General features: G+C 41.2%; 2 protein-coding genes across 2 annotated transcripts; one reads left to right on the forward strand and one right to left on the reverse strand.

Annotated features, from left to right (window-relative positions):
* Positions 1-3615: 3615 nt before the first annotated feature.
* Positions 3616-6732, forward strand: fgf1a (fibroblast growth factor 1a). Its single transcript, XM_070962996.1, has 3 exons — positions 3616-3963; positions 4726-4829; positions 5007-6732. Exons 1-3 carry the CDS (start codon positions 3798-3800, stop codon positions 5205-5207), a joined length of 471 nt encoding a protein of 156 aa, XP_070819097.1. The 5' UTR covers positions 3616-3797; the 3' UTR covers positions 5208-6732.
* Positions 5973-13139, reverse strand: ndfip1 (Nedd4 family interacting protein 1). Its single transcript, XM_070962995.1, has 8 exons — positions 12949-13139; positions 11841-11934; positions 10018-10157; positions 9810-9897; positions 8988-9112; positions 8773-8839; positions 8535-8643; positions 5973-7707 (listed from the first exon to the last, which is right to left on the reverse strand). Exons 1-7 carry the CDS (start codon positions 12982-12984, stop codon positions 8537-8539), a joined length of 657 nt encoding a protein of 218 aa, XP_070819096.1. The 5' UTR covers positions 12985-13139; the 3' UTR covers positions 5973-7707; positions 8535-8536.
* Positions 13140-16362: the final 3223 nt, after the last annotated feature.

The raw sequence follows: 16362 nt of genomic DNA on the forward strand, positions 1-16362 counted from the left end.
ATCAGGCTCCTCGCCATGGCTTCATTTTTATCTGACAGACATGACAGTGGTGTCAGTTTTCTCCTCTAACACTCGACAAAAAGTGAATAAGTATATTTCCCAAGATGTCCAAGTAGCTGTTCCTTTAAAATAAACAGTTTGCATGATAGACAGCTTGTGTATACAGCACTTTGGATCATATGTTGGCAGATTCATCACCCAGTAAACCTCCCACAGCTGCTGATAATCTCTGACCCCTTCAGTTTAACCCCCTCTGCTCCTTTAACACCCCAGTAGGCACCTTGTCTTCATGTCACTGTATCTTTACTGTATTTGTACATTTGTTTGTTAAGTAGTTAAGACCCCAGATGTTTGAAAGCACTTAGCCCCAGTCACCTCACAGAGTCCGAGTGGAGCGTCACTGACTGGGGAGGCAGGCAAAATGGATCCTTTATTCTCTGGGAACTATTTCTGTGCCAAACTCCTGTTTTGTCTGTTGTCAGTGATGCTGAAAGTTGGTCAGTGTTTGTGCAACCCTGATTCCAAAAAAGTTGGGACGCTGTAAAACAGAAATCAAACCAACTGAGATCATTTGTAAATCTGTTTGGATGTATGCTCAATAGAAAACAGCATAAAGACAATATGTTTAAGGTTTGAGGTAAACAGCTTCATTGGTAACAGGTGATAGCATCATGATTGGGTATGAAAGGGGCATCCTGGAAAGACTCGGTCGTTGTTTCAGGCAGCATCCCAACTTTTTTGGAATCGGGGTTCTATGAGAGCAGGAAACAAGTCTGAGTATTGAAGCGTCTAAATGTGTCCACAACTAGATAAAAAGTCCTGAATTGTCTGAGCTTCAGTCCTCTGGATTGAGCTCGTTGTTAATGAAACACAAGGCACTTGCAGATGTGTAATCACATAAAATAATGTAGTTTTGTCGGTATCCCTTTTTTGTGTGTTGTGGAAATTTGAAATGTGCTGCAACATTTTCATCAATTCATCAGCACACAGTTATCCAGGCTTTGACATGAATGCGAGCCTTAAAGAGGAGTTTGTTTAGTTTCAAAGAAATACTCTTGACAGATTAAAGGTGATGTCCTGCCAGTTTAAAATAATTGGATAAGTATGTGAAGTGGGCAACTCTGAATTGCTCACTGGTGCATTTAAAAATGGAAAATGTCAAACTGTTCTGCTGTCGGTCTGTCGCCAAGCTATCCCAGCAACAAGAAATGAAAGCACTCATTCTAAATGTTGAACTGCTCCCATGCTCAGGTGGTTGAAATTTGATGTCTGATTCGCACAGCATGTAATTGTTCGTGTTAAGTCGATTATGTCCTGACTTCAAGAACCAAAAACATTGCCCAAAATATGTCTGCTTCTGTGATTCATGGTGTATGATTTTTTGTCAGGTTCAAGTTGTCAGTCACGTCACAGATAAGGATAAAGTTTCAGGAATGTGCTGCCACAGTCGTCACTCACACCCATGCTCAGAAGTAATCATACTTGTCATTTTTCTTTCTCAAGTTTGTTCAAAATAGTTGAAAACCATCTTCATTAACTGCAAAGGGGTTACCCATGGGTTACTTTCACATTCAGTGTATCTAAATCTCTGCTGCTGCTGTTCATTTAAACAGGTAAATATATCTATATATATACACACTTATATATATATTTATATATATATGAAATTGCACACTTGCCTTTTCTTGCTCAAAAATGTATCCTTGCTTACTTATTTGTACATTTTTGAGGAGGACAACTGAATATGCAATAGAAACAACAGATAATCTATCACCATCACATAACAAGATGTGGTTGTGCCCTCTTCTTTTCCCAGTATAAGCTATTTTCATACAGGAGATTCACATGTAATTTTATCTCTGCAGGACAGATTTTCATATAACAGATACACTTAGTCAGTAATCAGTCGACCAAGACTGCACACACAAGCCTATTTGATGTTTGACTACAAGGTGACCAAAGCAAATACAAATTCAGCATATGTTGATGTAAATTAAGTAGCTCCTACAAGACAAATGGACGGTCCTTTGTTTTTTTTTTTTTAAACACTTTTTTGTTGTTTTTTTTTTTACTCTAACGGCTTTGGTCAAATTGTGTAATACTGTGAATAGGATAGGAGTCAGTCTTTTTCACACACAAACTGTTTGTGAAAGTAATCAACCAGCTTGAATCTAAAAAGATTTGCACTACCCAAATATTGTTTGAAAATCTATTTTGTATAAAACATATGCAGACATTAACTTTTGAGAATTATCAAGGGCAGATCATGTTTCACTGGTATATGCTTTCTCTAAAAAAAAACAAAAAAACATTTGTTTTGCTTACAATTTGTTGATGTACATATAATCCATTGTAAAGAAATGTGGTGTATTTGTCTCCAGATAAGTTTTTCTATACCTACCCTCTGTATCATTTCTCTCTGTAGTGTGACTCCAGGTGATCTTTTCCTCCATTGATTAAAGGTCGAACTGTATGTCTTTGTGTGGTACTTCTCGAAATACAAGGAACTGTAATCCTGACGCTTGCCATGATATGAACTCGGTGATTCTGAACAGTGGAAACCAGTAAGCTCATTGTAACACACTTTCCATGGTCACACCCAGCACTTGTTCATCAAATAAATGCGCTTTTCCATTCTGGCAGCTGGTGTATTGACTGTTGTCGAAGTTAGTGAAATTCTCAACTTTGAGAGAGTTTAGCGTGTTAAAGGGTCTTGTTTTCATGACACTTTAACCAATCATATGGTATGAATGAGGATCAGTCAGGAGGGCATTTCAAACTCTGGGCCCTGATTGGCTGACAGCAGCAGCTCCTCTAATTCAAATGAGGTAAAAGAGCAAACTTCAGCCACCTTTGGGTTTTAATATTATAGTATTAGTATAGTATTAGCATCAAAATATGCTTTAAAAATACCACAAGTAAAAGTGCTCGTTATGCAGAATGGCTCGTTTCAAACAATATATGTATTACTGGATCATAGATTATTAAATGCATTAATGTGTATATTACTTGAATGATACAGCATGTAAAGGCAGAGCTCATATGAACAGTTTGTGAACTTCCACCTGCGATCAATAACGTCTTAATCTATAATAACAGATCACGACTTTTTCTTGATTGCATTTTGTTTTTTGAATCAGAATCTGCAAAGTTCTGAATTATTAATCAGTTTGATAAATGTCAGTAAAAAGTACAATATTTCCCTCTGAAATATGGTGGAGTAGAGGTATTAAGAGCATAAAATGGAAATACTCAAGTACAAGTAAGTCAAAAGTGCATTGTTTTTCGTTAAACGGCTTTGATGATGCAGAAATAATGGACAAAAAAGTGGCTCAGTTGGGACAGGGTGATGTCACGTCCTTCTGTGCACCAATCAGCATTTAGCATTGGCGGGTTGTTTGGCGACTGTCAATCAACTGTGATTGAACCACACCTACAAGTTTTTGAGTCTTTAACTCACTCTAAATAAGTTATCATTATTATTATTATTATTATTATTATTAGTAGTAGTAGTAGTAGTAGTAGTAGTATCATCTTCACATTACTGCACTTTTAAAAAATTACAGTTGAGGTCTGTAAGTGTCAGGGACCACACTCCATATAAATATCCCCATTGAAGGTTGAGGCTAGGAGTCGGGCGCGCGCATCCAGCTGCCTGGGTGATCTCTGCGCTCGTTCATGAGCGTGTAAACACCTGACCGCTGCAGGGGACAGAGACCGCTGATTGTTCTGAAGGACCACCAGGCTCCTCTGCAGACCCTCCGGTTGGTTACACGGCCGAGTTTCCTCTGAGCAGGATGGCGGACGAGGAGGCGTCTGTACACGAGGATCAAGCAGTGGCTACCGGCCTGCTGCCGGGCTACAGGCGGCTGACTCGACTGTACTGCATGAATGGCGGACATCACCTCCAGATCCTCCCCGATGGGACCGCGCAGGGCCAGAGGGATGACAGGGACGTTCACAGTAAGACCGCACTGCACTGCGCATTTGACGTCCAGGTCAGGCCTTTGCCATGATGCGTTCACTTACCTCACCGCAGGTGTGTCTGGTTCTAGGAGCAGGAAAGAGACGTGGGATGTGGCAGGAAGTTACCGACACTTTAAAGGGGGATGCGGCTCATTTTCAGGACATGGGACATTCCAGTAGCTCCGTTTTGGTCTGTTTGACTTTGAAGGCCTATTTATTGATCTTGCTTATATGACGAAGTACAATAAGTAGCACAGACTTGTGACACACTATGTAAAAAAACAGTATAATGGTGTAACACACACAGTACTAGGACACATGGTGCTATTTGGTGCAGAGTTATGGCTTCTGTTCAGAAATTCTGGAAATATAGGCCCTCCGAATAATGTCAGATATGAAAGTTCATGCCACAAACATGTCAACATTACTAGCTGCCCCCCTTTATCAGTCTTAGAAAACTACCATGCCTACCTCTAAATTTATGATGGTCTGTGTATGAATTTCCTGAGATATGACCTTTATTCTATCAAACATCTGGCCGGAGACAACAGATGAAGATTTTAAACATTTTAGGCGAAGAGGCTCCATATTTTATACTTCAGATATTGAAAGACAGGAAAGACTTCCAGATAACAAATTCATTCAGTCACATGCGTAAGGGTGCTCTGAACTAGACTAGCGATAATTCATGTAGTCATCCAACTCGAGAACAAAGATTTTAAACCGTGTTATCTTTGCCATTTTTTGCCCTCCTGTCAGCTGTTCTGAAGCTCAAAGCTGTGGATAGAGGTGTGGTAGTCATCCAGGGAACAGAAGCCGACCGATATTTGGCCATGAGCGACGAGGGCCGATTGTACAGCTCAGTGAGTATCTGCAGTCCACCTGATGATGTGTGTAGATCAGTACATCAAGCGTAATGACACAGGCACTTGTAAATGTTTAATCACTCACCATTAGTCAATCTCAGTCTAAACTTTGGTGACTGCATTTAACCTCAAGTGCGGTCAGCTGTTGCTGCTTCCTTTCTGTTTATCTCTCAGGCCGCAGTGACCGATGAATGTTACTTCCTGGAGAAGTTGGAGGAGAACCACTACAACACATATCTATCTCAGAAGCATCAGGAGAGGAGCTGGTACGTAGGTCTGAAAAAGAATGGGAAACCTAAACTGGGTCCAAGGACTCACATCGGACAGCAGGCCATCTTCTTTCTGCCCCGACAGCTGCGCGACTCCGGGGAGTGAACGCACTCTGACACCTCCACCTAAACAGACACGAAGCTCCACCACACACATTTTCACCATTTTAGTTCATGAACTGGGCTGGAACGAGGCATGAACAAGCAGCGTGAAGACTGTTGATGATATGAGATCAGTTGAGATCAGATGTATGTCGGTTCTAGTTAAGATGAAGACTAATATGTGCACAGAAGAGCAGCTGGTCATTGACCTGACGTCTTCTTCTTTTTGTCCACTAACACAACATCCCAGTTTATGTGGCAGAGGGGGGGACGGAAGAAATGTGAGGGGTGAACAACCAACCAAACGTAACTGAGGCTAAACCAGTGGTGTTTTGACTGATTTCATCTCAAGTAGTGGTTCTCAGACTAAAGCGCATTGTGAGTAACTGTGTGGGATGAGAAAACACTGAATAATACACAAGAGTAAAATGTGTAGTTTGACTTTTCTGTAACCTCCACCTTCCTCTCCAGTCGTGGTTCTTAGTTGTGCATATGCCAGGGTGTCCAACACTCCGCTACACTTTGCTGCCACTAGATGCCGCCAATGTACACAATGTCACAGTGAACCATTGAATATATTATATAAAGGCTGTGGCTCTGCTGCAGTCTTGAGCCACATGTTTTACCCCCTTCCCACCCAAAACTCCATTCATAATACTAACCTGTAAATCCTGTGATATTATAGTGGTATGACACTGCTCATCATGGGAGCATATCTGAGCACCAAGGCTCAGTGACACCCCATTCAATAATCCAGACAACTCAAAAATGATGCATTAAAAGTGACATTTATTTAACACTAAATGTTTTCTGTACAGATTCATATCAACAAACCCCGAGGTCGCAGCTCTACGTCACATAGAAAGAAGCAGAACGAGTCTGTATCAATGCCATGGCAGAAATATGAAGTGAACCGATGAGGCAAACTGCTGGGCCACGCTAATATCCAGACTAACTCCTGCCACTGTCCACACGGGTTAGATCTTGAAGCTGCATTATTCTGACCTGATCTGCTTCGTCCATGATATGAAACAGAGACACAATCCTGCACCGCTGCATCACTCATTCCTGGTTTTATATGTCTGCAACTTCAAATAATGATGTTAACGTCCTCTGGGTTTTATTGGTCATATTTCTAAAAGTGCACCTGCATTCAACATTCTTTGATATACTTTGATACCCACACGACAGCTAAAATCTTACACCTTGTGAATTAAAAAACAAAAACAAACAAAAAACAGATTTCCCATCCCCGTCTGTCAATTAAATCTTAAGGCCAAAACCCTCCTGAAAATGGAATTGGAGTTATTTTTATGCTCTTAGATCATCTGAAATGTCTGAGTGAGATCATTAACAGCTGAAATCCAGACAGCCAAGCCTCTTTTCTCTCATCTCTGAGCTTTTCCACTGACAACGAATGAGCCGCCAACTCACTGAACAGTCATGGAAATGTCAAGCTGTTACATCTAAATGAGCTTTTTGATCTTTTTAAAGGACGTGAACCAGAAAATGTCCTCATATGCCCATTATTTAAAAAAAAAAAAAAAAAATCATCTTTGTTGCCGTCAATGTCCAAAACATTTGGCGTCCCTTCACTGTCAGCCGAGCAGCTCTGGGGTTTGTAACTTGACATATGTGGCCATCTGGTTTTCGGGGCTGCGGCTTGTCCGTGCTTAAGAAGACAAACTCCATCATCTAAGATCATAGTTGTAACCTTAATTCGATTTCCAAAGTGGACAGTTTCACCCGATTTAATGCGCAGCAAAAATATTTAACAGGTAAAATCATAACTTCTGACACATGGATGTAATTCTGGTGCACCTCACTGACACTGTGTTTGAATCACAAGCATGTACAAGGAGACAATGCCCTCACTGAACAGTTTCTAATACCTTAAAAGCAGCAGACAACTCTGCCCCCTCCTGGCTAAAAAAAGGGCAACACTACTTAAAGCCAACAGGTGTGAATTATGTGCTAATCCATATATCACCATTTACAGCCTAATGAAAGCTCTGCAAGTATATGTGGTACCTAAAAAACAGCCTATAATAGTCACAATAAAACCATGATGTGAGACTAGTGCAGATTATAAAGTGTGCTGCATGCTATGGCAAGTCTACAGAGTGTTGTATTAACTAATACCTGTTGGCTTCAAGTGTCACCAACATGAGACTCTCCCTATTTATTGACCTTAAGGGCAGAAGCATGCTCATATGCTACCATCAAATGATATAAGGCATTACTTATACATTACAGACAGAGATGTAAATAGTACTTAACATTCGCCACTAATGAATACATTAAGGAACTATTATTGTTAACCATTCGCCATTAATAAAGTTTCAAAACAAAATAAAACAAGTGATATAATTCCTGAATATTTTACTGAGAGTCGTCTTCATCTGTGACTCGTCTGGTTGAGTGCTGTCTTCACGTAAAATTTGAAAGTCTTCACAGAGGTGCTGCTTGTGTCGGTCATGTCCAGTTTTTCCGCAGCCAGCATCCTGAATTTGGGTAAAGGAAAGATGAACAAATCAAATGTAGAAAAGACGCGACAATGTTAAAGCGTCACTTTAACTTCAGCCTCTTTTGATCTCCTACATTTATCTGCTTATCAGCGTGAGGATGAGATGTGTAGAGCCAGTTAACTTGGATTTCTGCCTCATCCTTTCAGGTCTTACACCAGCTGGGAGATAACCTCATGAATTCACCTGTTGAGAATTATCAGTATTGGCTGTTTTTTGATAAATCCTTCCCTTCTTCACTGCAGACACACACACCTACTTTCTGTGTTATGCTGTAGTAGCTCATGTAGCATTGAGCCGCTAGCAGGCTGCAGAGGTTGGGGAAATTTATCAAACTTTTCTCACATGTACAGTAATAAAGAGGCTTCGGTGTGTAAAAATGGTGCTGTTCCTCTTTAAACGGAGCGCAGGAGGCTCCTTAGGAAGCAGGTATGATGCTGACTCTCCATCAGCTGCTGGCAGAGACGGCGCATCCTGGTTTGATGTGGATTCTGCCAGTAAAAGCTATTGGAAATCTGTTTTCTTAAGTCTGTATTGTTGAGGTTGATGTGGTACTTTGTTCACTTGTGCATAAGTGGGATGTGCAGATTTGTCTACTGAACATTCAGATACTAATCAGGAATTTGATTCAGACTCAAAGAGCTGCCAACCAGTGATGGTGACCCTGACTGCTGTATTTACTGAAGAAACACTTTTAATAGCATTTTTGTTGTAATTAATGCCAGATGTTCTTTAATAAACAGTTCAGTCCCATAGTCGCCTTAATCTCTTCTCTCAGTGGGACTCAAGTCCTGCGTTCACCTTACCTCTAATAGATGAAGAGTACCCTTGTTCGGGGGAGAGTGGCGTAGGTGGGATCAGCCAATTTACGCACTCTGGAGTAGTTAACAAAGCCCCTGATGAACAACATGAAGCCTGGACGGCAAAGAAAAGATTTGTGACGCAGGAAGTTAAAATAATACAGCAGAAGATTGTTGACCATCATGGAATCATGGGAAATAACGGGACAGGCTATTCATTTATTGAATAATGTCTGTAACTTACCCAGGGCCAGGAACACCCACCACAACCAGTACTGTCCATCAAAGTAACCGGGGAAATAGGTCGAAAACTGGAAGAAACAGAAGACAGGACCTGTTAGCTTTAGTGTTTCAGTGGAGCAATACAGATAAGAACTAAGAAATCTGCACCACCACAGTTCTGAGCAGCCAATGAGTCGCCGAGCTGGCGGTGGTGAATACTCCCTGAACAGCTCTTACCCTGACAATAAGAACCCATTTGATGAGGGACAGACCGAAGCCAGAGATGGCCCCATATCGGCCGGCAGCTGATGTGGTCAAACAGAACGACAAGAAGAAGCCGATCCAGTTGAAGAGGAATGCCACTGGTGACAAAAAAAAACCAAAACATAAATAATGTAAAAGAAAACATTTGGCATAATAACACAAACCTGCCATGGACCATGAATAAAGCATGACCAGCGGACAGAGGAGATATTCATTCAATGTCAGATGGTTTTCAAGTCACTGGCTGGCACAACTTCTCCTCCTCCTCCATATTTAGCTGTGAGTGCACTGTCATTTGCACCCAGGACAGTATTTAACAGCCCCTGAGAATATGCTAAATTCAATTCACGAATTAGTATTCAAGAGCAACTTCACAACAAATGTTAACGTGAAGGAGTCTTTTCCTGTTCAATGACCAGACTTATACATATAATATATATAAAATAAGGCAGCATCCAAAGCCTTAATGTAGTGGGACTGACAAGTGAAACTAACAAGTCATCTAACGCTATTAAAAAAAAAAAAAAAAAGAGTCATCATTTACTTTTGGTTTCATTTTGATTTGAACTGCTGCTGACTGGATGAAAGTCCAGTGTTTGAGCCATTCAGTCACCATGACCTGCTCCCCATTTGGACTCTCTGTTCTGCTACCTGATCACATGTGACTATTCTCACCCGGGTGGAAACGCATGTTTAATAACCATCCGGCCCCTTCTATCATAGTGAAACTGAAGGTCAGTTTTCTCGTATAGAGAGTTCACAAGTCGACTGTTGAAATGCTGAACGGGTCCTTACTGAAGAAAGTGAGCATGAAGATGCCGTCATTTCCTATTCGCAGCTGGTCAGCATCTTCAAAGTCATCCCTGGCCACAAAGTCATCCTCCTGCACGCACAGCAAGAAATATGCAGATGTATTACAACAACTCGTGTTCACCTCTGTTGACAAAGCACTTTAGTGATGAAGAATATTTCTAAACACTGCTTGAAAATCAGATCAATCTACCGTGACTCTTCCAGTGACCAGGGGGATGGCTGCCTCTTCTTTGCTTCTCTCAGCTTCATCATAGGATGGCAAGGTGGTGGCCACACTGTAGGATGGAGGGTTGGGAAATCTTCCTCCATCTTCCTTGTATTCAAAGAAAGCTGCGGAGGTGACAAGCACATGACTTTTCATCCAGGTACAGAGGCCTCAAAACAAACTCTTCTAAATATAATAAACTCCAGACCAACTTCAAACTTACAACTTGGCAGTTTTGCCTTTTTTAGGTCACTTTATTTTTTATTTTGCTGTTAGCCTGTTGAGTTTGGTGTTAGCAGGTTCAGAGGGTGATGTGGTGGGTAGCTATTTATCGCAGACCCACACGCAGCAGTGTTGGTGTATGTAATATTGAGGGACAGTAAAGAGAAACTGTGTCAGTGTTTCCCCTCTCTTGAAGCCCGTAGTAACCTGGATGTAGCTAACTGTGTTTCACCTTGATTTTTGTGTAGGGTTAGAGTTTGGCTTATCTCCACACTTCATACTGCAACACAAGCTCAGCTGGTGTTGTTGTTCAAGGAGATCTCCCTCTGCTGTGTCAGTGTGTGTGTGTGTGTGTGTGTGTGTGTTACTGTGTATGTAAATGTACTTGATAGACATGCCCTGTGGTGCACTGACTGTTGCACTTATATAATATACTTTGGGTTTTCTGCCAAATAAACACTGTTGAGATGCCTAATCCCACCCCTTGTCTAACTCTGAGAATGAGTCACATTACGTTTACTACTTAACCTACATTATGGGGCAGTTACTCCTTCCAAAACACACGTAGGCTTATATTTTCATTCCTACGTGGAGCCAATAAACACATCTATCACCAGTTTGAGGAGACTGTATCTGGTATCAGTACACAGATAAATACACACAATATGGATAAGTCATTCCAAAAAAGAAAAAAAAAAAAAAGAAGAAGACAAAGAGAAGCAGCAGCAGTCATAAAACCAGACCACGGCGTCGGGGTGGAGGGAGAGAAGAGTCACATTAAGACGAAAGACATTAGTCATGTACAGTATGTGTCCATTACGGCTTATGTTCTGTCCAATACAAGTCAAGACTTTTATCTGGGTCATTTGGCAGCTGTCCAGAATGCTCCTTAGTGTTGTTCAAACACACACAGCACTGAACACGATAAATGGACTCACCCAGGAAGAGCTCAAGGCTACACCCACTTATGCAACATAACGACCCCTGCCCTCTTGAGAAGTGAGATTAGAAACATCAGACCAGTCTAAAAGGCCTTGCACACACGGCTATTCCCCTCCACATTATTCCCTGTAGGGTTGACAGTTTACATATTGACAAAGCTGTATTCACGCACTGCACTTTAGTACACGTGAGTTATAAGCAACTGGAACATCAATTCGATTTCAGTGAAAAATACTGTACTGTTTTCCCTTGTTTTGAATTTTTATCTAATGGCTGTAGTTACTTTTTACTTTGCAGCGTTTGTAATGCTGAAAAACACCAGATGAGCTCATTGTTTTTTAGCCGTTATTAGACCGTAAAGTAGTCAACAGTGTATGCAGTTAGTGAAATAACTTGAACGTTAAAATACTCCACCGGTTGAGGCCTAGATCATACGTGACTCTCAAATACACACTGTGGAAAGAGCTCTTCACAATAACTACTGTCCTTCCTTTGACAGATTTCACCGCAAGTACTTCTACACTAATACTACTCAAAAACTACTCACTTTTGAGTACTAGTATGCAGTGGCACTGATATTCATGGATTCAAATATTTCTGTTTGTTACCTGACAGTATGTGATGGAGCTGTGAAGGTTTCTAACCTGCATTTGCTGCAGCAATACTGCTGTAGGGTGGAGGTGCATCCGGGGCAGGACCCTCCTGGGACGACTGGGTTGGCTCCTCTTCATTCACCAGCTGGGGAAATTTTTATTACATAACTTGGGTCAACCTTAAGTGACATCCTTTAGGAAAACTCTACTTGTTTGCTATGATGAATTAAAACTGTTAGAAGTATATGGAATTCAGGACAGGAAATAACACTGCGAAATTAACCAAAGTGGGGTTCTTTAACCTTTAAAAACACTTTCTTAATTGCATTTCCAGTAAGCTACGAAGCAATAAATAAAGATGCTGTTTTGTACGTGAAGTTACAAGAGGGTTTTATCCATATTGCCCACCTATACCCCTTGGTTTGCACAGCCAATGTTTATTTAGGCCAAGTGTTGAAACAGCACCATGCAGATGGACTGAAGGTGCAAAAAAAGGAGTAGCAAGGTTAACCAGCAGCACTTCTTTAATGCACTGTGCAACAAGTGGTGGTTGAGATAGACATGTCTGCAACAATCCCTTTCTCCTAATAGTTAGGATTGGCTGCACTGCAGTGACCTCTGAGGTATGACTAAAACTGCAGAGCCCCAATTACACCTCCGTATAACTTTTGCACTGCTGATTTCACACATCGTCTGCGTGTCAACAAACGACCAGACGGCACCTTCACATTAGTATTCTGATCCTGTTCTGTCTCTGGAGACTAAATGACTGACAGTCCCTCAACCAGGACTGTCAGGGAGTGAAACGGTTTTGGTTCAAAGCTACACGAAGTGACACCACGCAACATTCCTGTTCAAACCAGCTAATGCTAGCTAACGCTACCACTAAGAAACTAGTTAGCTGCTAAATGAAAACAGGTCACATGAGCTTCAAGTTACATGTGACGAAATTATGATCATTCGTTTATTAGATCCCCTCACTGTGAGGCATTTGGTTTGATATAAGCTTGAGATATTTCTCGCTCACTCTGGCCCGCCCGTAAACAAATATCGCTTGAGCTCGTTGTTTTCTTCTTACTGACAGGCTAATGTTGACTGCTGTTAGCAGCTAACGCTAGCTGTTAGCTCCGTTTTAGCGTGCAAGCAAACTGGTACATACCTCTTGATATCTGACATTGCTGTTTTGTTCTGCCATTGTGAAAGAGGAGCAAAATATTTAAAACGTCCTCTTCCCACTTAAGCTGCGATGATGTGTTAAGTAAACGGAATCTCGCCAACGAAGTAGCAAAGGTAACACTGCCTCCTAGTCGGCCATCTCCTTCCGTCTCCCCCTCCTGACGCCCGGACTGTAGCAGGCTCACATACTGCCTTTACGTGCTGTCGGAATTTTTTATTACCAGATGTTTGCACATGAACGTACAATGTGCGAAATGTAACTCAGGTATCAAAAATATAAGTACACAATGTGCAGATTTCCATAGTGTTACAGTATGTGTTATATTATTGTTTTACCAATACTGAAGGGCAGTGCTTTGATAATGCATCAGTCAAAAGGTAGAAAATGTTTATATCACCGAGTAATTTTAAACAATACATCACTGAGATGATCATAGAGTTTCTTATCAGAACTAAGCAAAGCAAAAACTAAGAAATAGCTGGTATATAATGTAGTCAGATGCCCTGTGTGCTCCAGTGATAAGAGTCATGACCTGAGAAGAAGTTGAAAATGTGAACTGTGGCCTGTGGAACTGCGCAAAAACAACTTTTTTGTTGTGTCAGCAAGATGACAAGATCACTGTTCAATGAGTAAAAGCAAGTAAAGTAAAGCAAGTTCTGACAGGAAATAGTAATAATTCCAAATATATGATATTTTTGAGATTTTGCAGAAACATAAAGCAACAGAAGCAAAACAAGACAAACGGTTGACATTCATCTTGGCTTCTAACCTCTTTTGCGTCCATGACAGTGCCCACTCCCACAGTCAGTCATTATGGTGCTGACAGCGATTATTGTACAGATAAATACACAGATTACTGCAAAAAAAGATGAGAGGCCTGTAATTTTCATCATAGGTATACCTCAACTATGAGAGACAAAATGAGAAAAAAAAAAAAAAAAAAATCCAGAAAATCACATTGTCTGATTTTTAAAGAATTTATTTGCAAATTATGGTGGAAAATAAGTATTTGGTCAATAACAAAAGTTCATCTCAATACTTAGTTATATACCCTTTGTTGGCAATGACAGAGGTCAAACGTTTTCTGGAAGTCTTCACAAGGTTTTCACACACTGTTGCTGGTATTTTGGCCCATACCTCCATGCAGATCTCCTCTAGAGCAGGGATGTTTTGGGGCTGTCGCTGGGCAACACGGACTTTCAACTCCCTCCAAAGATTTTCTGTGGGGTTGAGATCTGGAGACTGGCTAGGCCAATCCAGGACCTTGAAATGCTTCTTACGAAGCCACTCCTTCGTTGCCTGGGCGGTGTGTCTGGGATCATTGTCATGCTGAAAGACCCAGCCACGTTTCATCTTCAATGCCCTCGCTGATGGAAGGAGGTTTTCACTCCAAATCTCATGATACATGGCCCCATTCATTCTTTCCTTTACACGGATCAGTCATCCAGGTCCCTTTGCAGAAAAACAGCCCCAAAGCATGATGTTTCCACCCCCATGCTTCACAGTAGGTATGGTGTTCTTTGGATGCAACTCAGCATTCTTCCTCCTCCAGACACAACAAGCTGAGTTTTTACCAAAAAGTTCTATTTTGGTTTCATCTGACTGCATGACATTCTCCCACTCCTCTTCTGGATCATCCAAATGCTCTCTAGCAAACTTCAGACGGGCCTGGACATGTACCGGCTCAAGCAGGGGGACACGTCTGGCACTGCAGGATTTGAGTCCCTGGCGGTGTAGTGTGTTACTGATGGTAGCCTGTGTTACTTTGGTCCCAGCTCTCTGCAGGTCATTCACTAGGTCCCCCCGTGTGGTTCTGGGATTTTTGCTCACCATTCTTGTGATCATTTTGACCCCACGGGGTGAGATCTTGCGTGGAGCTCCAGATCGAGGGAGATTATCAGTGGTCTTGTATGTCTTCCGTTTTCTAATAGTTGCTCCCACAGTTGATTTCTTCACACCAAGCTGCTTACCTATTGCAGATTCAGTCTTCCCAGCCTGGTGCAGGTCTACAATTTTGTTTCTGGTGTCCTTTGATAGCTCTTTGGTCTTGGCCATAGTGGAGTTTGGAGCGTGACTGTTTGCGGTTGTGGACAGGTGTCTTTTATACTGATAACGAGTTCAAACAGGTGCCATTAATACAGGTAACGAGTGGAGGACAGAGGAGCCTCTTAAGGAAGAAGTTACAGGTCTGTGAGAGCCAGAAATCTTGCTTGTTTGTAGGTGACCAAATACTTATTTTACAGAGGAATTTACCAATTAATTCATTAAAAATCCTACAATGTGATTTCCTGGATTCTTTCCCCCCATTCTGTCTCTCATAGTTGAAGTGTACCTATGATGAAAATTACAGGCCTCTCTCATCTTTTTAAGTGGGAGAACTTGCACAATTGGTGGCTGACTAAATACTTTTTTGTCCCACTGTATCAAGAGAGTGAGGAAAGCAGATTTTCATAAGAATGGCAGAATCAGTCATTAAAAACCCAACGTGCATAATATGCGTTTGCTAGTGAAATCTTATGTCCGAGTCACGTCATCAAACCCCCCCATATTCCTATAAACATGACCTATGTGAGGCCTTTCAGAGGCCTTGGGTATCTTTGAGCAAAGTAATAAAAATGGTACCAGTGATTTCCACATCATTGCATTGCTGGTTAGGTTGTCCACGTTGCTGACATCTGCCTCATCTATGTTTTCATCCTGATCCTCTCAGAAATTAACCGGAAAGTGGTGCTATCAATTATCAACAGGCATTATTACTTTCATCCATAATGATGCCTTTTCACGTGGTGTAAAGTTCCATAGGAATCGTCAAGATTACACGTTCAGTTTAACCTCAGTTTTGTGTGATTGGTTTATTTACTAAAGAAAAGAAATGTCCAATGACACTTGGTGTGTGGTAAGTAATGCCAGCTCTATTTAAAAAAAAAAAAAAGAAGTCACCATTTACTCTTGGTTTCATTTTGACTTGAACTGCTTGATCACATGTGACTATTCTCACCCAGGTGGAAATGCATGTTTAATAAAAATCCAGCCACTTCTATCATCGTGAAACTGAAGGTCAGTTTACTCGTATGGAGAGTTCACATGTCGACTGCTGAAATGCTAAACGAGTCTTTACTGAAGAAAGTGAGCATGAAGATGCCGTCATTTCCTATTCGCAGCTGGTCAGCCTCTTCAAAGTCATCCCTGGCCTCAAAGCCGTCCTCCTTCACCCACAGCAAGAAATATGCAGATGTATTAAAACAATTTGTGTTCACCTGTTTTCTTTTGATGTTTTGTTTCTAAACTCTGTGAATTTGCACGACGAGGCACTTCGTTAAAAAAAAAAAGTCATAAAAATATTATTTTAATTCCAATATGGAATCAAATTTGTGTCCAGAAAAATCCACGTTAATA

This window comes from Chaetodon trifascialis, chromosome 5 (genome assembly GCF_039877785.1).
Source record: "Chaetodon trifascialis isolate fChaTrf1 chromosome 5, fChaTrf1.hap1, whole genome shotgun sequence".
In the NCBI taxonomy this organism is placed as follows: domain Eukaryota; kingdom Metazoa; phylum Chordata; class Actinopteri; order Chaetodontiformes; family Chaetodontidae; genus Chaetodon; species Chaetodon trifascialis.